Consider the following 21,375-nt stretch of genomic DNA (forward strand, 5'->3'; position numbering starts at 1 on the left):
CGGAGGAAATGTGTTTGCTGTGACATTCCACTGTATGGTGGAAGGGTGCACGAACTGTCAACAACATTACATGACAGACCGAGAGGGGGATGGTGCAGAGCGACAGCTCTCTTTCAGACTTTTCTTTTGTGTGGCATTTCTATAAAACACTGCAATTTCATTTATATGCAACTGCTTCGTTTTTGTGTGTGTTTAATTTAGGGAAAATCACAGCCAATTTCATCCCACACCAGAAGCAAATCTAATAACAATAATCTGTCATTATCGGTACAATAATTTCTCAAGTTAAGCAGAGGTAACACTAGAAGCCATCCATTTCTATTATTTAGCATATTTGTGGACATTTTAGGGGTTTATTAATGAAAATGTCCTAAACTATATCATGGAAACACATTTATATAATTGCATCATTTTACTCAGATGCCATTCATTTTGTATTTATACTCCAGCATACAAGAAAGAACCTAAAATTACTTAAAACTGGGTTAACACACCGATAAGTATGGTTTGTGATAAATAGATGTATAGAATATGAAGATTTCTGATGCCAAGTAGCCTAGGACATTAATGTGGAGCAAAATGAGCATTTAGAGTTCTAGTATAAACTTTCCAAACTTCAATAAAAGTACAGACCACAGGCAGTGATTGTGCATCTTAAATATGACAGCCTGGAGTTTTATTTATTTATTCAATATTTTTTAATACCCTAATAATAAATTTATATGACTCACACTGGTATGGTGGAAGAATATCAGTAGTTGGTCATCTTTTTGATAAATAAAGCATTTATTTTTACGGTAGAGGTGGCCTGTTTGCCCATTATAAAAACGAAATGGTGTTTTTCTTTAATCCTACATGCCTGTTAATTATAACCTAGTTACTTATAGGTTAAATAAAGCGGGGGTCACTGTGTCAATAAGGCCACCGCTGACCGAGGAATGCGCTTCGTCATCAGCAACTTTCCCCTGGGGATAACGAGAAGGAGGAGGTCGCGGAGGAAAGTGGAGGAGGGGAGTTCTCAGCTGGGACTTTCCTCTGCCCTCCAGGAAAACCGAAAAAAAGGGTAAAAAAAAAAAAAAAGTTAAATCACAGGGCACAGCGCCGGAGATGTTCGCCGGAGCCGTCGCGGAAGTGGAGGTATGCGGACCTGTGCGCCGTGGAGGGGCCGCTGCGGTGTCTCCCTCCGCTCGGGAGTACTACTCCTCTTAATCCCACCGTTTCTCCTCGCGCTCCAGCTCCTTGTCGTCGGGTCACTTTTACCTGGAGTCGCGCGGGTGTGGATGGGGTTAGAGGAGCGGGACGGAGGGGTCGCCTTTTCCGTTATCAGCATTCAACCGAAGCGGAGCTCACGGCATCGGGGGACGCCCGGTGTGGCTGAGGAGGAGGCAGAGGTGGACGACGGGCAGAGGAGGGGGGAGGGGGAAAGAGCGTACGAGGACGAGAACGAGATGCACTCGCGCCAGGTTCGTAAAGAAGTAGGGAAATAAGTTTATGCGTGGAATGTTTTATTATAGTACACGTGTAAATGTTTTGGGATGACTTGCATTTTTAATTTTAACTTAAATTACCAATATATTAAATTTATGAATGAAGTTTAGAAATAATTTAAAAAATGAACTAAGTGGGAGACAGATACTGGGATCACTGGGATTCAACAGGACTGCCACCCTGCTGCTGCTGCTGTGGCGTCCTCATCCAGTTCATTTATTATGCTGGGCCAGTTTGTGCACGACTCCCTGCATGATTACAGGCATGATGGGACAGGTGAGGGCAGGGGGCGCAGCACAGCGCTGACCCCACATCAGAGAGAGATGACAGCTGTTCCCGTCTTTCTGTCTTTGCCCTTCAGCTGCAGAGTGCTACAGCCTCCATCTGTGTTTGTGTGTAGGTGCATCTGTCCCCTCTTCACCTCTCACTCCTCTCGCCCTCTCGCTTTCACTCTGCTCTTCTCTCACTGTCTCTTTATCTGCCCAAGGCTAAACTCTGACTCATTCTAGTGAATCATCACCTCCCCCCCCCCCCCCCACACACACACACGCTCCCCACAGAGGTTGCCATGGTGACCAAAAGGTTCATTCTGAGTTAGGTGGGGTGCAGATTGATGGTGATGGTGGGGTTGTGTGTGCAAACGTGTGTTTGTATGTTACACCGCCTTAGGCAAATACCAGCAGGACGGAGGTCAGTGCCTGTGACCTGGCTCCTCTGCACTCCTACCTGGGCACTCGCACACTTTACTGCTATTCCTATACATTATTTAACCACATTCAGAATTCTCTTGGATGTGTTGGTATTCCTTGCGCTGGAGTATATATAAATATACATGTCATGCATGTTCCCAGGTGGGACCCAGAGCATTGGAAGTGCAGCTGTGGGCAGCAGGCGAGCCATCCTTCACAGCAGAGCTCAATCGAATCATCTCATATATCACAAGGCCACAGGTAGGCTGCGCAGAGCACCATCCAAAATGCTGCAGTGAAAAATGTTTCCTTCACAAAGTTATCCGAAACTGAAAGAGCAAAAATAATCAGAGGGTTTGAAATGTCTGAGAGTGATTTCAAAACTCCCTAACATCATTTACTTTATGTAACGCAACCTGAAGTCTGGTAATTTTTTAACCGTTTACGGGACTGTAGAACAATGAGACTATAGTAAGCCTACAGCATAACACACATTTCACAAGATTACAGATAAGCAATGAGAAATAACAGGATGAATACAACTTGAAGTTATAAAGGACTTGTATGTGCAGTAATACACATCGAATGTCGAATGCACAAACTTTTGGCTTGTGACCCTTTAAAAAGTGTCTGCTATATTTCACGAGAAAAGTCAAGGAAGAAAAATCAGGTTTTTATTTGCAGACGGCTTTCTTCATCTTTCCTGTCTGTTTAAAAATCTGGTCTCATGACACCCCCCCCCCCCCCCCCCCCCCCCCAGGGTTATCTTCTGACCCCTTGGAGAGGTCCCAGCCCTTAGGTTGGAAACCACTGGTCCAATAAATAACGCACTCCCTGAAGGCTGCACTCCAGCTCAGTGGGGGCTTCACATTTTTGTAGCCAGGAGTTAGACCTTGCCAAGCCTTAACAGAAATCAATAAAGAAAAGCAACTTCACTTTTTTGACTACTACACTTCTTTGACTGCAGTCGAGTGTGGGGGGTTAACATAGCAGTAATATGATCAGTCAGGCACTGTCAATATGCTGCCAGCAGAAATCTACCATATCTGGAGCCAGTAAGGACTTTTTGTTCCAGACAGGAAACTCCCAAACAAGAGACAAAACTTACGCAACACCAAGTGCTGGAGAACTGGGAAGGAAAGTTATATATGGAAGAATTTAAAAAACTGCTCCTAGTGTGCTGATTTAGTTTGGTATTATTTAAAGGGGCTTGATAATGCTCCATGTTTTTATTCTCAGACTTAAATGAATTCTTATGTATTTCATACTATACCTCAGGGAAGCATGTTAGTTCACCTTCTGTGTCTCACTTAGAGCCAGCTTTCTTGTGATTGGCTGCCCCTCACAAAGTGTTTTGAATTGCAGGTGGGTGGGGCATCAGTGTTTGAGATGACTGTATAAGGATAGCCAGTCGGTGACATTACAACAGAGCTGTTTGAAACCTTAAACTTTCCCTGACTGCATGACTTGAAACTTTCACCGTGCTTAATGTGAGCACAAAGCAGGAGCAGCATATGTGACAGAAAACAAGACAAAAGCAGAAACAGAAACAGAAACAGTCCACGTGTGGCCTTTTTAAACAGCTGCTATCAAATTATGAGTTTATCGTTAAACAATTCTGTTTTATTCAAAGTTATTTCGAGCCATGACTCTGCAATGTTCTCACAAATTACACAATTCTGGCCACTTTTCTGAACAACTTCTCCTTCCTTAGCTTCCCCTCTTCTCATTTGAATGCTAATTCTGTGTCGCGCTGTTTCCAGACCTCCATCCAGCCCGTCTTATGTGACTCTTTCCTCTTGTCTGTCCCCAGATGAACTGCTCCAAGGTTTTATCTCCAGGGCGGGCTCAGCCAGCACAGAGCCCTGCAGCGCCAGCCCATTGGCTGCTGTGTGCTGAGGACTGGCTCCTTCCAGCTACACACAAAACGTGTGTCGCATATTCCTTCAGGTGTGCCACTTGTCTGAGCCTTATGTCAATGCACGTGCTGCTATGCATTCTTATCACCGGTTCAGTTGGAATAAACAATGCAATGCATATTTAATCATGCATGCAATAATGTTCAAACGGCCTTTGCCTTCCTTCCTGTCTTTGTATGTCTGTCTTTGTCTCTGTAGCATGGATGGGGGAGATGCAGACTTTCTGAAGACTGTGTCGGGGCTGGGATGTGAAATACACTGTTTTGATCCCAGCAACTCTAATGCATCTGGTGGTCACCTTGGCAACAGTTTGGCTAGTAACCATGGCAATGGAGGCGTGGTCAGCCAGCACAAGATGTGGCTTGAGTGGCGAGCTCCAAAGAAGCGCGCGCACAAGAGGAGAGGAAACCCGGGTGGTGTTTCTCAGACACTGGCAGACATCATGGCAGCTCTGGGACATCACACAGTAAGACACGCACGCATGCACACACACTGAAATGTAGAGAAACAGTGCCAAACAAACATACCTTAGAGTCTTTTCACCCCAACATACCCTGAAAGCTCTTTTACTCAGATGTTCCCATAGCAACAGGGCTCTGCGCCATCTCTGGCTACCATGGCAACAGTTTAAGTGAATGAATCACCCAATTGCTTCCTGCAGCCACAAGAGGGAACTGCATACCTGGAGTTTGATTATATGCGGGGTGACAGAATAGCAAGCAGTCCAATACGTTCATCTATAACTACTTAGTGCCACAGCATGGAATTAAAATATACAATAGCTTCATGTAAGCAATAGCGCCACCATAGGTGGAGAAATGATCAAATGAGTGGGTTAAATTTTGGGGGGGGGGCTAAACTTTCTCGCTGTTAGATGGACAAGGAAAATTCGAACACAGCTGTCTGGATTCAGTGGATGACGCAGAGGAGATTGATACAGACCGTGCACATTTGTTGCATTTGTTAACACTTTTGACTTTCTGTTATTCAGATTTCATCCAAAAATAACCAAACGTGGTGCACAAGATGTTTGGACAACTCAGGACACTGCTCATGTGTTTAATTAGAGCTTTCATGTATTGTTTCCCCCTGATTGGACAAGCAAATCAATTCTGACTGCTTCAGTGCCTGATTGCCTCCAGTTTGATCCAAATTTGGTTCAAGTATGTAGAGCCCATGACGCAGACTACACAAGTGGCTGCCATTGCCAGCTTTTAAACCTGTGTGGCTCAGTTGTTCCGACATTTATGACCGACAGTGCTGTTAATTAAATCTACTGTGATTAACCAGATTTTTTGTGAAAGCTGAGTTCAATTTTACTCGTCACACTCAGTTCTGATTACACTCAGACCCGTTGAATCAAAAAAATCACTTAAATACGGCCTGTCTAACAAAGTGAAGTGAACATGACACGTTCACTTCACAATCTAAGGAAGCAACTGTGAAACAAAGTCATTGACGCATATCAAAGCCATTTCTAAAGTTTTGGGTCTCCAGTGAACCATGATGAGAGTCATTATTCACAAATGGAGAAAACTTGGAGCAGTGGTGAACCTTCCTAGGATTGGCCGGTCTACCAAAATTACCCCAAGAGCGCATCAACGACTCATCCAGGAGGTCACAAAAGAACCCGGAACAGCATCTTAAGAACTACAAACCCCTCCAATGTGACTGAATTAAAACTACTCTTCAAAGAAGAGTGGGCTAAAATTCCTAGTACTAATTTCTGCTGCATGCTAAACGGGGAGGGCAACAGACTCAACATTTTACGTATTGTTCTATTTTGTGACTTTTTAGCTTGTAAGGATGTATTTTCAACAGTTGCAAGTGAGCTGCAAGCGATTTCTCCAAGAACTGCAGCTAATAATTCTATTAATCAATATTTGACTGTATATGATTGTATGATTACAAAGCAGCAGGGCCACTATGGAAAGTAGTAATATGGTAAATGAACTGATATTTTGAACATTCAGAACACTTTCTCATTACAAGCCTGGTCACCCATTCACATATATGTTCACACTCCAACGGATGCATCGGGCGAAACTCTGGGTTCAGTTTGACATACAGACTAGGGGATGCAGGGATTGGCAGAAGACCTGTTCTATCTGCTGAGCCACAGCCCCCCTCATAGCATGTATATATCCTAATAAACTATCATTAAACATATAGACGGTGCTGGGAATTGTTCTTAGTAAAGCTGAGCTGATTTCAGTACCATCCCAATTCAGATCAGCTGATAAAGCCGTTTTTTTTACAGTGCTTTTGCATGCTGACAGGAAATTCTGTTCCTGACTTAATCAGTGTCTTTTCTGTTGTTGCTAAAAGCCTGCTTTGTTCTGTATCTGGTGTTTTGCTAACTTAGGCTTCCTATGTGCTTGGGAGGGTGGGGAGGTGCTAGACCAGAGCCGTACTTTCCTCTGTTCTTTCTTCTCCTTAGGTTCACTTCCTGTATGCTGACCTGCTAAGCGGCGAGTGGCGCGTTTTTCAGAATTGGATCGAGGCAGGAACTCTACAGAATGTCCACCATCTTGTTGCTAAGGTGCACCTGCAGTGGGCAGGGTTTGAGGTGGGCGGAAGGGATGAGGAAGTGCTCCGCTATTGGTTCAGTGTCCTTCAAGGTCTTCAAGCTTGTGGACTCAAGCTGGTTCACAGCTCTGCAGGAGAGGGTCACAGTGTCCTTAAACAGACAGTAGCAAATGCTCACAGCTCCTACACACTCAGCTGGGTAAACACACGACACTGAGACTCACACACTGCTGGATGAAGCTGCGCACACATTATCCAAAGAGGGGGAAGCAGCTAGTGAAGTTTCCTGTTTTTCCTGGGATTTCAGGCATACACAGTTCTTCACATGACAACTCCCTCTAGTGGACATGAAGAAATCTGCAGCTAAAGGGTACAGCCAACTCTGAAATGGAAACTGTATTTATGTTTAAAACAGAATTTTCTTGTATCCAAATACTGAGAAGAAGAAGGGCTTGTTGTTTTAACCAAGTTAGAGGCCAAATAATAACAACTATTTTCAACTCATATAGACTGTACTGTGTCACAAAGGACGTATATATGTTCCAACTATTTCTGAATGCAAAACAACTGTCTGACAGGCTATTCTTTATTTTACAGTTGTACCATAAAGCTGTGTTTTGTTTTGTTTTTACCAATGAATCCCAAAATGCAACCCTTTGACCCGAGTCTGATCCAACAGGTTAACTTCTTTGAGTACATCACTGTAAGCCTTAATTACTTATACGTGCAATAAAATTTTACATCGAAGAAGAGCTTTTATCGTAAACTGGGTGTGTATACTGTGATGATGTATTAGAGGAAAACAATCAAGTTGCAGTTTAAAACCTGAATTTACACCACATTAAATTCCAAATAAGGGTTACTCTGTTAGTGACTGGTTGTAATGCAATGGGTCAGGTGTGTCAGAGCACCTATAATTTGTGTCCTGTGGAAGATAAACACCTTGAGGCAACTGTTGTTTCAATGTTGTACAATATAAATAAAACTGAATTGAATTAAAAAGAATTATCTCACAATTTGTTTTATATATTCACCCATATTTTCCTATATTTATTATAGCTTTATCCATTCCAAAAACCGTTATGTGTTTGATATGATTTTTCCTGTTGAGACATCCAATATTGTCCACGTTTCAACCGTTTAGCTGTTGATTTGAGGTGAAGTTGAAGAATTTGATGGTACCACTGGCAACAAACAGCCCGAAGCATGACGCTGCCACCATCATCCGTAACCGCTGGTACAAGTACAGTGTTGTTTGGTTTGAGAGCCTCAACTTTACTCTTTACAACTTTACCAAATAGCTTAAACTTCATCTTGTCCATTGACCATCTTAACCATCAAACCTTTCTTCTGAAGGTATTTGGTTTGTCCATGTGGGCAGTTGGAAATTTAAGTTGAGCTTGAAGATTTTGGAGCAGGGGCTTCTTTCTTGGTAAGCACCTTCTCAGTCCATGGTGATGCTTCACTGTGGACAGTGACACTGGTGTTTCTGCAGTTTCCAGATCGCAGTAGGCTTGAGCCTCGGTGGTTCTTGGATTATTCCTGAACATCCTAACCAGTGTCCTGTCACTGAGGGTGACAGTTCGGGGCTTCTTCCAGGCCTTGGCAAAGTGGTGACACATCTCAATAACTTGTACTCACATATAATTGTTTGTACTGATGATCTTGGAATCTGTGGTTGTTTACAAATGACAAGGTTTAATGTCTTTATGAGTGTATTCTAAGGTTGTGTTTAATAATTTGAGAGAAGCACACATCAACCTACGTGCGGTATTTACATGGACTTGATAGTGGGAAACAGCACAAAAAAGTAAAAAGAAAAAAAGTCTACAAGCGTGCAACAATTAAATTACTTTGATAGTCTATTTCCTCCAACCACATTGTATGGACACTTGATCTATGAAGGAAAACAAAATAAGCTGGGTATAACAGTGTTAACTTTATATGCCAAAACAAATGTGAGCACTGTACCGCAAGATGAAGCCCATTGCAACATTAAAATAACCACATTGTCTCAAATGTATTCACCACATATTCACAGGCGTGACGCCAACTTCTATGTGATTGAGTCTTCCCTGGATGCACGCTAACTTGAAGCTCTGCAGTTTGCTCGGGCTGAGCTGAGGTTAAGCAGGCACTTAACACTCACCGAGGCTTACTGGACAACCTGCTTGTCGGTATGAGCTTTTCTCCACAGCACATTTTATCCATGGAAGCTAATGCCAGTCATTCCTCGGACGCGTTCCAACTCGCTTGAGCGCACGTTGGAATGTGCCGCTGCCTCCACCCTCTCTTACGTAAATTGCGGACAGATGTTTGCCACTAGTTTGGGTGGAGTTGCGCTTTTTACGTTGCAATTTCCACATCCTGTTCTCGGTTATAGCAGGTGACAGGCCCAGCAGCCAATCAGCTTCAAAGAACTCCGCCGCTCGACCAATCAGAAGTTCGCAACCCCGGGACTTGGGCGATCTGTTTAGCTCGGTCCCGCATACAGTACCGAACAACATTTCTTAAGAAAAATCTTGAGACAATAACAATTGTAGGGCTGTATAAAGAGACGTCTAAGGTTACCAGGTTTGACGGTAAGTGAAATGTCTTTGTTGTGTGTTGTTTTGTTTAAGCGAGTGGCGTAAATGTACGTTTGTTTGGCTTTTCCTTCGATATAAGAGACGCCTAGAAGTTACTTCCTGCTCTGAGAAGGCCGAGATCCCAAGTTACATTTATTCCATTTAAGTTAAGTTAGTGGCGCAAAAAAAGTGTAACCCGTCTTTTTTTTTTTTTACCACGTATTTACTCACGTCAGAGAAAGTTAGGAGCTCGGTGTAAAGTTGGGGGGAAAAGTGCAGTAAAGCTAGCTAATAGCACTTTGTCAAAGGCAGAGTGGGCGACCTGTCAGTGACGAACAAGCCTCTAAGCCTGAAATGGACGCATTCCTTCATTCATGATTAATCACTAAATCCTCCAGGTAGCTTGGTAATAATATACACATCCCGAGGTACGAAGGTAGCGACCCTCCATTTTTCCCGCTTTCTTTTTCTTTCCTTTTCTACACACAGTAACATTTATGCCATGATTCACCACCAACAGGAAAAAACTTGTAATTAGGCAGCTGCAATGGGCAACAGCAGTCAAAACAGAGTAAACCAAAATCAAGGCCGCACTGTGTTGAAAGCAGGGAGAGTCTGCAGTCACTGCAAATCTCTGACCCCTTAATAGGAACTGTCGTTTGCTTATCTTATTCAGTCTGGACACTGTGGAGTTACTGCACTGCGTGAGCTCACACGGCTGCCCTGACTAATCTGTTTAAAATAACGTGATGTGTTTCCACTGCTCTAAGCAGTGCGGAAATCACAAATCCACCTAGTTCTGCTCTTTGCTATTTTGGACATTTTAGATTTGTCCACTCTAAACCGGGTGGGTGGTGCATGCTCGATGGGTGGAGCGAAGGCATAGTTTTGCTTCTGCTTTAGCTCTGTCTGGGTCAGTGTATTTTTGTAGGCGTCTGTCTCATGTGACTTATTTAGGACCAGTTCACAGTCGTGTCATAATGAAAATAGGTGCTCATTGGGTGCAAAAGTATAGTAAAATTGAATATTAATTTGATTACATTTATATGTTTTTCACTCCCCTGACCTACCTCTCCTTTTCCAACAGGGTTGGGCTGCCCTACCCCCAGCACACCCCACCATGCCTCTGGTGACGAGGAATATAGAGCCGCGGCATATTTGTCGCCATCCCATTCCTTCTAACATCCGCAGTGAGCTGGAATGTGTCACCAACATAAGCCTGGCCAACATCATCCGCCAGCTCGGCAGCCTCAGTAAGCTTCTGTTATGCTCGGGTGTCAGTGTGTGTATGAATGGTTAATGAGCAGTTATGAATATGTATCACATGGATCTTTATTGTTTTAAAAAAAGAGTTAATGCATTTTTATGTAGATGTGAATTTTCATTGGCTATGCATGCGTGAGATAAATCCTTTAATTGGTGCAAGTGAGAAACTTGTGTGTGTGTGTGTGTGTGTGCGCACGCGTGCAGGCAAATATGCAGAGGACGTGTTCGGGGAGCTGTTTGTTCAGGCTGGAGAATTTGCCGGCAGGGTGAGCTCGCTTGGAGAAAGAGTGGATCGCCTGCAGGTTAAAGTCACCCAGCTGGACCCCAAAGAAGAGGAGGGTATGTACTTGCACATTTTACTGTTAACGTTACTACTTATACTGGTATCAGTGTAGAGTATTGGTTTGAAACCTCCTTTGCAGAGAATCTAATGAACACAATACATGTTTAAAACATTGCCGGTCTGTTTCTCTCAGTTTCTTTGCATGGAATCACTGCAAAGAAGGCTTTTAAAAGCAGTCTGACCCAGGACCAGCAGCTCTTCACCAGGCCATCTCTGCCAATGCCTGTACAAGACACTTACACGACCTGCGATCCTCCTCCACCGCTCAACCAGCTCAGCGTATACCGGTAAGATGCTGCACAGGCCAAGCTCATATTTACCCACTGCAGCAGCTCCAGCAGTGAATAACAAGAACACGTGCAAGCACATGTGCCCATATGGAAACACACATGCATGGGAGATTCTTGTAATGTGCATTATTTAAGCTTACCCCTGTTACATGTGCTTCTTATCAAGGAGAGGGTCTCGGAGGTGTCTGGGCAGTATTAGGTTTGATTTAAGGAGGCTCAGTCTAACACGAATGGCAGTTTTACACTAGAAAACGCATAGTACGCCGTTACAAAATCCTAGAGAATTATGGTGTCGACGCCATAGTTTTCCCTGTTGTTTTGTTTTTAGTGTGTAACCTCTTTAAGTCCAGGCAGTTTTGGGGTTTTAATTCTGGCAGCTGTTTGACAAGCCACACTTGTTGCTTTTGCTGTTAAATAACCCACCAATCAATTGATTGTGGAAAGATATTCTGTGGGAAATAACCCCAGAGGGCAGTATGGCGGTGTCGTGGTTAGCACCATTGCCTGGGTTCTCTCCAGCTGCTCCGGCTTCCTCCCACAGTCAAAAGACATGCATTTCATGTTAATTGTTGATTATGAATCAACTGTGGGTGTGAATGTGACTGTGAATGCCTTTTGCTGTGTAGTAGTTGGGATAGGCTCCAGCCTAGATAAGTGGGGGGGGAAAAGGGACGGATGGATGCATGTAAAGCGTCTTTAGTCACAAGCTAAGATATCTGTGAGTGTAGATCATTTACAAGGCACGATATGTCATATGTCATCTGAAGTGTGAATAATCAGAAGGCAATGTTAAATGTAATGTGTAGAGCTGTTCCTGGTTTGAATGTAAATGTGGTGATAATTTGACTCGGATCATTGTTTATGGACAATGATTTATCCGTGCGGTGTGATCTGGATGTGACTAAAGACATTAATGTATTTTTAGTGAAGTTTTCTTTTAAAAAGGGAAGTTTACTGGCGTCTTAAGACTAACACACATGCCAGATAACCATCTTTTAACTAACACTGTTTTTTTTTTTCATACTTGTAAGATGGCACATTGTGCAACTGATACCTAGAAATAATTATTAATGTCTGTAAATTGTTGTCTACAGAGACGACGGGAGGGAGGCCCTAAAGTTTTACACCGATTCCTCCTACTTCTTTGACCTGTGGAAGGAGAAGATGCTGCAGGACACCAAGGACATCATGAAGGAGAAACGCAAGCACAGAGTGAGACTCCTAAACACCCTCATACGCACAAAGACATGAGTCATTACACAAGTAAAAGCAATCTACAATTAGTCACATCACATGAAAATGTTCGAATCCAGTGCTAATCTTGCACTTTTTAAACCGTCTCCTTAATGAGCAGAAGGAAAAGAAAGACCATCTGAACCAACGGACCCTCAATCCTCGAAAGATCAAGACCAGAAAGGATGAATGGGAACGGCGTAAGATGGGAGAGGAGTTTGTTGTACCAAAGTCTGACTTGATGTAAGTTTTCTGAGATGCCTCCTTTTTGTTTATCAGTCATTAACACTGACCAGGAATCAAAAGAACAAAAACCATCAAAGTCGAATTATAGTAAAATAATATCTTCACAATAGTCCATCACAAAACATCAATCATTTTCATCCAGCGTCATCCACAAGGCTGCAGTGGCTCTGAGCCCTGACATACCCAGTAGGCTTTAATGTGGATTTCAAGCATCTTATAAATCATTTAATTAATACAATAAAAATCTATTGTTTCTCTTTACAAAGTAAAATAACAGATGAGACATTATTTTGCTCATTCTTTCCCCTTTTATCACTGGATCTGTACACAGTGGTTTGGATGGTATGTCCTGTCAGAAAATGTTCTCGGGGGGTTGGGTGTAGAGCTGGCCGTCATTGGAAAATTGCAGTAAACAAATGTGTGAGTCACACTGGGCCCTGTTCTTGATGGTACTAATACTGTTGCATACTTTTATATGTGTGTGTGTGTGTGTGTGTGTGTGTGTGTATATGTTTGTTTTTTAATTTTAATATATATTATAATTAAAAGAATGAATACAACAGATATATGTGCACAAATTAGTTAATAGTACCCATTATAATAACATCAAAGAGTCCTAAATTCCTCGTTTTGGATTATATTCTTTTTACCAAAATGGGAAGTTTTGCTGATTCAGCTCCTGCAGTGTTTCATCAGCCTCACAGCAGGCCTGATAAGGAGAAAAAGTCCGATTTCCTGACAAGCTGTATAGGTGAAGAACAAGCTATTCTCTCTCAACACTTTGTGTAACAATCTGTTTCTGCTGCTTTAAAATGCGTTTGGCACGTCTATGAAATTGTTATAAATGCGCATAAACAGATGCGGCCTGAGCACAAAATGCTAGTCACGTCCGTGTTTCTTATTATTTGTTACTTGTGGTCTGGTTTATTTTTGGGCTCACAGCGATGTCTCATTTCTTATAAGGAATTCTTGTGAGGGCCTGAATGGAAGTATTGGATCTGGGGAGGGCTTCAACTCTGAAAGCCTTGAGCTTAGCACAAACTCCTATGCTTATGATCCTGGCTCGCCTCCTCCTCCTCCCGGTCCCGACGAATTGCCTCCTCCGCCTCCGGACATGGCGTAAGTACTGTAACATCATACATACCGGCCCACACATGCTCCACACATTGCACCACCACCCGTGCAAACATGTAGTGAAAGTACAGCCACACGTACAGCTACACTGAAATCCTATACGCGCCTTCTGAGCTGAAGCTAAACGGATTATAGTCTTTGACTTTGTGATTCTTTAATGAATAGGAGCTGCTCTGGAAGCAGCTGCACACAAATTGCAGGTTAATGGAGGGAAGTGAAGGCTCCATTATGCCGTTTATATTATCCTTTATACCTCCAACTTCCTCTCCATCACTTACAGGTATGGTAACGATGGAGCACCCACCCAGAAGCGTGTCAGCATGCTGAGTCCAAGCCACCCTCCCCCAGCTCCCCCCAATGCTTCTTCCCCGAACAACTCCCGCCCAAGTCTCTCTCCTCCCCCTGCACCTCCTCCCCCTCCTCCACCTTCTGGTTTTGGGATTCCCCCACCTCCCTCTGGCTTTGACACCCCACCTTCTCCCCCTCCCTTCTTCTCCTCTTCCGCTCCACCTGCTCCCCCTCCTCCCCCATCTATGTCCGCCATCCCTCCTCCACCACCTATGCCTGCAGGCGGGGGTCCACCGCCACCACCTCCTCCACCGCCTCCCCCCGGTCCTCCTCCACCACCTTTCGAAAGTTCTGCTCCTCGTCCGCCACCTTCTGGCGGGGTAACAGCCTGTTCTGCTCCCAAACCTCAGCCAGAGCCCGTCAGTGACGCTCGCAGTGACCTGCTGCAGGCCATCCGACAAGGTAAAGCACCGCAGGAACACCTCGGGCCTCATGGGCCGGACCAAAGTGTCAAACATGGGAAACAAATAAAACATGCAACACATAGCAAACATACATATATAACGAACCATGAAGAATTAACTTGTAGGCGTTCTTGTGTCGCAAACTTTAATTTGTGTCAGAATCAAGATATAAAAGATCAGACTTATCTTTTATCACGGGAGAACAGGGCCCCTTCACCAAAGTAATGAAAACATGAAGAGACAACAGCAGTGGCATCTAAATAAAGCATCATCTGTTCCTCCTCACATCAGGCCTCATCTCCTAAATTGAAGTCAGGGCTGTAAATCAGGAAAAAGTGCAAAAACATGCTTATTTATTCCTGGTATTTTCAAAATTACTTCTTGGCAGGAGATTAGACATGCAGCCCTCTCATCTTCAAACAGCTGACATGGTTAAAGAGTCTTAAAAAGCACACTTTCCCTCTGAACAAAACACTCCAGAGTTGTTGTTTTTGTCCTACAACAGCCACCGTAGCTTAATTCATGCACTTGAATTGGGAAATGTGAGAAAATAGATATCAGTTGACTGCAATCCACTGACATCTAGCAGTGAGATATGCACACCCTTTTCTTTTAACACCACTATTGTTCTAAAACGTGATTATCAGTGCTAGTTTCTCAGATAAAGATTTAAGCACTAACACAATACTTGAACTACCAAAGAGTAAAGAAGATATATGCTCTGCGTTTGTGCACACTGACATGTCACCATTTACTTTGTCTGTGCATTCCCTTACTTGCGAAACATTTACAAAGCAGATTGGAGAAAAAAAAATTTGAATCCTGCAATGTTTACTACTTAATTTGGTCCCTGCTGCCTGCCGCTGTTTTTTGACACATTTTTACTCCCAGCTGTCAGTGAGTGAAACAGTGTGATACGTTTGAGCAGGAGTATAAACAAAGTGGCATGCATTAAAAATAAAAAAAAACGGGGACCTACAAACCGTGAACTCATGTTCAAGAAGCCAGTTTGAGATGATTTGAGCTTTGTGACATGATGTGTTACACTCTGGTCATGAACATGGACATGGTCAGCAACAGTACTTGGCTAGACTGTGCTGAATAACGATCGGCTGGTAATTACGGGCCCAAAGTCGGAAATCAAAACTCAGACCAGGAAACATTTCTTCAGTGTTTTAAGCCCTAGAGATGGTTGTTTGGGGAAATCCCAGTAGATCAGCAGTTTCTGAAGTACTCTGGCATCAACAGCTGTGCCACATAAATGTTTTTTGGTTACGGTCATGTGATTGGCTAATGAGACATTTACATTAACAGCAGGTGAATAAAGTGGCTATTTTGAGCGTTTTAACCATTAATTTGAATCAAGGCTGCTGACAAGAAAAGTCCTTCAAAACCCTGAATGGTTTGTTTGGTTTTTTTTGGGTTTGTTTTTTGTTTTCTCCACTCGGCAGTGAGTATTTTCTCCACAACATGTTGCGGCTTACATAAATAAGTGTGATGTCCTTGACTCCTCCAGCTCTGCAGTCAAACTGATACTCCCTCTTCACAACCATACGGTTCTCATCATCCTGTGATACATACAAAATGATATGCTAATCATGTGTTATTGTTGAGCTTTATGAGCTGTTTATCTTAAACTAGTTGATTTGTTGTAGACTTTAACGCTGCAGTCAACTCCCACTCGCCTCAAACCATTATCTGGAAACAGTATGTCTCTGTATCAGCACAGCAGGGAAGAGGGCAGAGGAGGAAATGAATTATGCCACTGAGCTGTAATTAATTAAGTCAAGGACCTTAGGTAACACGTTCAGCTTTTAAAAAGACAATGTGTGCTGGTCTCGAATGATATTAAATACTTAAAAACTGCATTTTAAGTATTGAGTATGTGGACTCTTTCCTTCAAGTGCCATACATGATTTGTGACTACTATCTGCCAGCTCCCTGATTACCTTGATAGTCAGTGATGACAGCGTTTTTCTATGAATGACCTAAATAATGACAGAGTTAAGCTGGATAAAGATTACTCAGATGTTGAACACGCCTTTAAACCGTTTAACACGCTTTCAGGTTTCAACCTGCGGAAGGTGGAGGAACAGCGGGAGCAGGAGAAGAGGGATCACTTCGGCAACGATGTGGCCGCCATCCTGTCGCGCCGTATCGCCGTGGAGTGCAGCGACAGCGAGGACGACTCCTCCGAGTTCGGAGAGGACGATGACTGGTCCGATTGATCGCCATCCTTTTTCCTCTCACTACCGTGTGCGTGTTTGTGTCTGTCTGTGTGTGTGTGGTTGTTTGTTTGTTTTCTTCCTCAGTCTTAGAAAACACCTGTGCATTCCCATTCAGATTCCAGCCTTCAAGTACAAACAGCACAGAGGTCTGTGTATTTTTTGTGTGAAAGCTGGTCACTTTGAGAGGACGTGTGCATGTTGTATTTGCTTGTGACCAATTTCAAATCACATTCCTCGATCCGGTCACGTATATATTCAAAATAATTTATGTCAGAATTATAAATGGAGCGAGCGTGTCTGGTTTTGTCCTAGTTTGCCATTAATTCTCATTGGATGACACACGGCTGTTATTGATGCAAGAGCGCTATGTGATGTGAGGCACGTCTCTCCTGAGCGCGTGCCTAAATGCATCACCTCCGCCTCTCTCTGCGTGTCTGTTACAGTCAGGTATCCTTTGCTGAGGGCTTAAAGCCTGGTTTTTAGTGGCTGTGGTGCATTATGGCAACAGATAATAGAGAGTAAAATCGAACACAAGCACACACACACGTGCAACAGCTTCAGTTCACAGTAGTTATATGTATCGATGGAAAGACAAGCTTCTTCATAGATTATGTGATACGGATGTAAAGTTTATATCTATGGATTATTAATTCAATCACTTTAAATCCCAAAGCACAGTTTTTATTACATTTTGTATTTTGTCTTCTCACTTTTTCTTTGTTTTTTAAGTGGTTTCATGAGAACCTTTGTCTTGTCGTTGTAGCTCATAAACAAACTCAGTAATTAATTATTCAGTGAGATAAGGAGAGAGGTATTGGCTGATGTCAGACACCAGGAGTGTTAGAGAAGTTTGCCATACTTAACATATGCAGAAATTAACATTAATAACTTGATTTTTATTTTTAATGTTATTTTTTTAGCTAATGTATTTTACTTTTCTTATGTTTTTCTTCCTGCAATTGTATTCTGAGATTTTCTGGGGATCAACTAGAATTTGTTGCTTTAATCACAGTGCCTTTTTATACTGAATTTCAGTGTCTGTGCCTTAATTTGGTTAGCAATACAGGTTCCTGTCAGCTTTCTCCAAAACTATGATGATGAGTCCAATGAACTGACTGTTTAATGTGGACCACTTTTTTTTTTTAAAGTGCCTTTTCTTTTAAGTCTGTCTGTGTTAATGCACCATGACACGGCATGCTTAGCCAAAGATCTGCTTCTCCTGCCTTAAATTTCCAAATGATTAGTTCGTTCAATAAAGAGAGTGAATTTCACTGACTGTTCAGTGTTTGGTGTGTGTGCTATGATGTCTTAAGTGAGAGGTTAAACCTTGAAGGAGGGGAAAAAAAAGCTCTGCTCAGGCTTCCAGTGACTCATCCTCTTTATGTCTTTGCTGGACACCTTTCATAGCCCTCGGTGCCGCGTGCGTAGAGAGTGTGAAAACGAACTGACTGCAGAAATTTTCAGAAAACTGGTAGGAGGAGAGAGAAACCTCTTGCATAATCGCCGCATTCTCATGCCACGGCTGCTTCAAGGATGCAGTGGGTGCTCCAGGACGGTAATAACATCGCCCATTGCTTCGAACACGAAATAATTTAAGATACAGGAACAGCAGCAGCGGTCCGAGTTAAAGAGTGAGAGATGGAAAGAGACAAGCACTAAAAGCCCTGCTAGCAGTGAAGAAGGATGACGTCACTTGGTAGAAAAAAATCATTTATTATTCACCAGTATAAAATATTCATTTAAAAAAAAAAAAAATTTTTTAAAAATGGTTGTGCAACTCGAACATACTGTCAGTATGTTTCAAAGTGCCTTTAACAACATGTGCAAAATATACTCTCAACATTATAGAACATGTTGCTTTGCAGACATTCAAGTAAATGAACTCAGGCTTTGGATCACATGTCATTACACTGTGAAAGGCTTCTATTTATAATCTCTCCAATCCTGTTGTAAAGTGCCGATACTCATCAAGTCTGTTTTATATATATATATTTATATATGTATAATACACATATAGTATTTCTGTGATTGTTTTCTTCTGGGAATCCAGTGAAGCTACAGTTGACTGAGAATGAGGTACACAGCACAAACAGTATCTTTTGTCCCAAGATGGCCACCAGCCAGGACAGCTCAGTACATTCTGATTTGTAGAAACACTTTTATCTCTGAAAAGTGCTGCCTGCGTGTGTGGGAGTATACATGTGTCAGAGTCCAAGTGACAGTCAGTGCAGCAATGAGTGTATTTTGGCACACAAACGGTGATATGTCTGGCATAGATCTTATGTTGGGTTGAGTCTGCTGAGGTTTGGCAGTTTACACATCAACAGGTATGTGTGTGCTGTGCGAGTATCTGTGTGGGCAGCAGGCGTGGAGCAGCACCTTGCGAATGTCTTTGTGTCTCAGGCTGTAGAGAATGGGGTTTAGTAGGGAGCTGCCTGCAGCTGGCACCAAGGTGGCATAGGTGTACAGAGGAGGGCTGGACGCATCTCCCAGCAGCCCCCAGAGGGAGAAGGGCATCCAGCAGCCCACAAACACACTGAGGACCAGGAGCAACCTAGAGAAACCTCTCCCGCTGCCGTGCTTGCTTGCATATGACTGATTGGAAGGGAGGAAATGCCTTTGGGTAGCGATGGCATGGGCATGCCGCCTAGCAACACGGCAGATCCCAGCGTACAATTGCAGGGTTACCATTACAACCACTAGGAAGCCCCCACACAGCAGCGATAGATATGTCCGGGTCAGAGGTCGTGCTACAGAACAGGAATTTGGGTCTTCAAGACAGTGCCATCCCATTGCTGGCCCCGCCCCAATCATGCATGCACCCAACCAGACCAGCAGCAGGAGGATGGCGGCTCTCCGCCGTGACTGGCCTGAGCCGTAGGTGAGGGCGTGGCTCAGAGACAGATACCTGTCCAGGGCAACACCCATTAGGCTACAGAGGGAGGCAGTCAGTGATGTCACCAGTAGTCCTGAGGTCAGCAGTTCTGACCAATCACTGGGCTCCACACAGAACATGAAGAGGAAGTGCAGAATCAGCGCCACACCAGCCAGAAGATCAGCCATACCAAGGCTGGCAAGCAGCAGGAAGACAGGGGCACGAAGAGATGAGGTGGCCAGGATGGTGATGACTACGATGGCATTCTCAGTCGCAATGAGGGTCCCTGAAACACAGAGGGCCACGCCCCACGCTGTGAGAGGTGGGAGTTCATAAGCAGATGACTTTCCCAGTTGGTCTGATGGGATGATGGGCTCTGCACCTGAGGATTCAGAATCCCAGCCCAAGTCTGTGGCGTTCAGGATCATTGTTTGGTTCAGCAGTCACACCAATAAAACCTAAAGGAGAGAGAAAAAATTGAGAAATACGTTACTATCAGAAAGATGAGTCACTACCACAGCTCCCACATGTCCATCGAACAGCATTTCCAGAAACAGAAGCTGGTGTGGTTTGAGCCACAGGATGCAGGCTGTAGCATCACACAGAGCAGAAGAGCACTTGATGTGCTAATGCGCTGCTTCAAATGCTATAATCTTGTAATCCAACACGGCTGAGCTATTGAGAAACCATCCTACCACTATAAGACCTTCAGATGTTGTGTTCTCCTGCTCTTTGTGATATCATTACCTGCTCCATTTTGGGAAAACAACACAAAAAACTACTTTCCAATAGCTATGTAGAAAAAAGGTAGTTTTGAAAGCCCATATAAGGTTTTATTTCTTTAAAAATTATCACTTTTTTTCAATTTTTTTTTTAACAGTTACCCAAATCTATGTGTTTGTATTTTGGGACGTCACGAGATTCATCTCGTGACTGGAAGTCTTGTGGAAAGGAGCGAAACTTCCAGTCAACCAACAGGCTATGTATTTTGAATGATTTGGGATAGATATATAATATTTAATTAATCACCAGGCTAACACGTGACTGTAAAAGGTGGGCTATCATTTGCTGCCCACTGAAAAGAATGAATGAACGGCATCATTTTAAAATAGGATTACAGTTTAAGGCATATGTGCGCGTGGCTATATGTAAACTCGATTTATTATGTAAGCCACAGTCTGGGTTTTCCTCGTGATGCCGCACAGCAGAGGCGCAGAACCTCGAATAAATTCTACGTGCAACATGCATGCACGAGAAAATCTGCGCGGTAAGGATCTTATCAGTTATCTGCTCGCACACATGAAAACAAACTGGACGTCCTGCAGGAACGTTATAAGCGCATTATTTCTGCGCTCCTCGGGCACTGAGTCCCCCCCTACCCCGCGCTCTTTCTCCGTTCCCACAGTGAGGAGGTATATCCCACCTCCTGACGCAGGGGACCCTTAAGTATCATACAAATGCAGGTTCACTGCACCGTAGAGCGTGCCCCCCAACACATGCACGTACCGAGACACGTTTACGAGCATGTACTAAATTCCTCTCACCTTATTTAAACGAGTCAGTCCTCTGAGGGAGTCACACTGATTTTTTTCTCTCTTTCTCCTGTAAGATCCAGCACAGGTGATGGAGCCGAGGTGAGGCTGTTCGCGGTAAGGCTCGACAGCAGGTTTAAATACCGACGGTTCCCGTGTAGACACAGCTCCGCGTTCCCGTCTTCACCAAAGTTGCGCCAAACTCTCACCTGGCGTCGCTTGCATCTCTCCTTCTTCAAGCTCGCCGAATCGCTCACTGGAGGCAGAATGAATGTTCTTGCGCG

The 21,375-nt window shown here is 43.5% G+C and overlaps 3 protein-coding genes and 1 long non-coding RNA gene across 5 annotated transcripts; 2 read left to right on the forward strand and 2 right to left on the reverse strand.

Annotated features, from left to right (window-relative positions):
* Positions 1-984: 984 nt before the first annotated feature.
* Positions 985-7,627, forward strand: LOC113014642 (putative methyltransferase-like protein 24). The gene is made up of 5 exons (XM_026156312.2): positions 985-1,463; positions 2,340-2,438; positions 3,991-4,127; positions 4,295-4,562; positions 6,537-7,627. The coding sequence occupies exons 1-5, from the start codon at positions 1,140-1,142 to the stop codon at positions 6,840-6,842; spliced, it is 1,134 nt and encodes a 377-aa protein (XP_026012097.2). The 5' UTR covers positions 985-1,139; the 3' UTR covers positions 6,843-7,627.
* Positions 7,628-7,641: 14 nt separating this feature from the next.
* LOC145423449 (uncharacterized) lies at positions 7,642-8,903 on the reverse strand. Its single transcript, XR_013904492.1, has 2 exons — positions 8,775-8,903; positions 7,642-8,297 (listed from the first exon to the last, which is right to left on the reverse strand). It is a non-coding gene; the product is annotated as an uncharacterized LOC145423449 (long non-coding RNA).
* A 48-nt stretch (positions 8,904-8,951) lies between these two features.
* On the forward strand, positions 8,952-17,960 carry wasf2 (WASP family member 2). Of its 2 annotated transcripts, none has more exons than XM_026156311.2 (9): positions 8,952-9,207; positions 10,280-10,445; positions 10,663-10,797; positions 10,935-11,088; positions 12,186-12,303; positions 12,446-12,567; positions 13,534-13,689; positions 13,985-14,454; positions 16,524-17,960. In XM_026156311.2, the coding sequence occupies exons 2-9, from the start codon at positions 10,313-10,315 to the stop codon at positions 16,682-16,684; spliced, it is 1,449 nt and encodes a 482-aa protein (XP_026012096.1). In that variant the 5' UTR covers positions 8,952-9,207; positions 10,280-10,312; the 3' UTR covers positions 16,685-17,960. The 2 variants fall into 2 exon arrangements, with proteins under 2 accessions (XP_026012096.1, XP_080152056.1); XM_080295930.1 differs by lacking the exon at positions 8,952-9,207 and adding an exon at positions 9,600-9,620.
* A 417-nt stretch (positions 17,961-18,377) lies between these two features.
* On the reverse strand, positions 18,378-21,242 carry gpr3 (G protein-coupled receptor 3). The gene is made up of 2 exons (XM_026156313.2): positions 21,104-21,242; positions 18,378-20,017 (listed from the first exon to the last, which is right to left on the reverse strand). The coding sequence occupies exon 2, from the start codon at positions 19,985-19,987 to the stop codon at positions 18,998-19,000; it is 990 nt and encodes a 329-aa protein (XP_026012098.2). The 5' UTR covers positions 19,988-20,017; positions 21,104-21,242; the 3' UTR covers positions 18,378-18,997.
* Positions 21,243-21,375: the final 133 nt, after the last annotated feature.

This window comes from Astatotilapia calliptera, chromosome 22 (genome assembly GCF_964374335.1).
Source record: "Astatotilapia calliptera chromosome 22, fAstCal68.1, whole genome shotgun sequence".
In the NCBI taxonomy this organism is placed as follows: Eukaryota; Metazoa; Chordata; class Actinopteri; order Cichliformes; family Cichlidae; genus Astatotilapia; species Astatotilapia calliptera.

What these genes read in the sequence shown, in the direction of transcription:
- LOC113014642 (XM_026156312.2), top strand. Translation starts at nt 1,140, where the DNA reads ATGCGGACCTGTGCGCCGTGGAGGGGCCGCTGCGGTGTCTCCCTCCGC. An exon ending in CATATATCACAAGGCCACAG is followed by an intron (nt 2,439 to 3,990) that starts GTAGGCTGCGCA and finishes GTCTGTCCCCAG; the next exon opens with ATGAACTGCTCCAAGGTTTT. An exon ending in TGTGTCGCATATTCCTTCAG is followed by an intron (nt 4,128 to 4,294) that starts GTGTGCCACTTG and finishes TTGTCTCTGTAG; the next exon opens with CATGGATGGGGGAGATGCAG.
- wasf2 (XM_026156311.2), top strand. Translation starts at nt 10,313, where the DNA reads ATGCCTCTGGTGACGAGGAATATAGAGCCGCGGCATATTTGTCGCCAT. An exon ending in CCGCCAGCTCGGCAGCCTCA is followed by an intron (nt 10,446 to 10,662) that starts GTAAGCTTCTGT and finishes GCACGCGTGCAG; the next exon opens with GCAAATATGCAGAGGACGTG. An exon ending in GCTGCAGGCCATCCGACAAG is followed by an intron (nt 14,455 to 16,523) that starts GTAAAGCACCGC and finishes ACACGCTTTCAG; the next exon opens with GTTTCAACCTGCGGAAGGTG.
- gpr3 (XM_026156313.2), bottom strand. Translation starts at nt 19,987, where the DNA reads ATGATCCTGAACGCCACAGACTTGGGCTGGGATTCTGAATCCTCAGGT.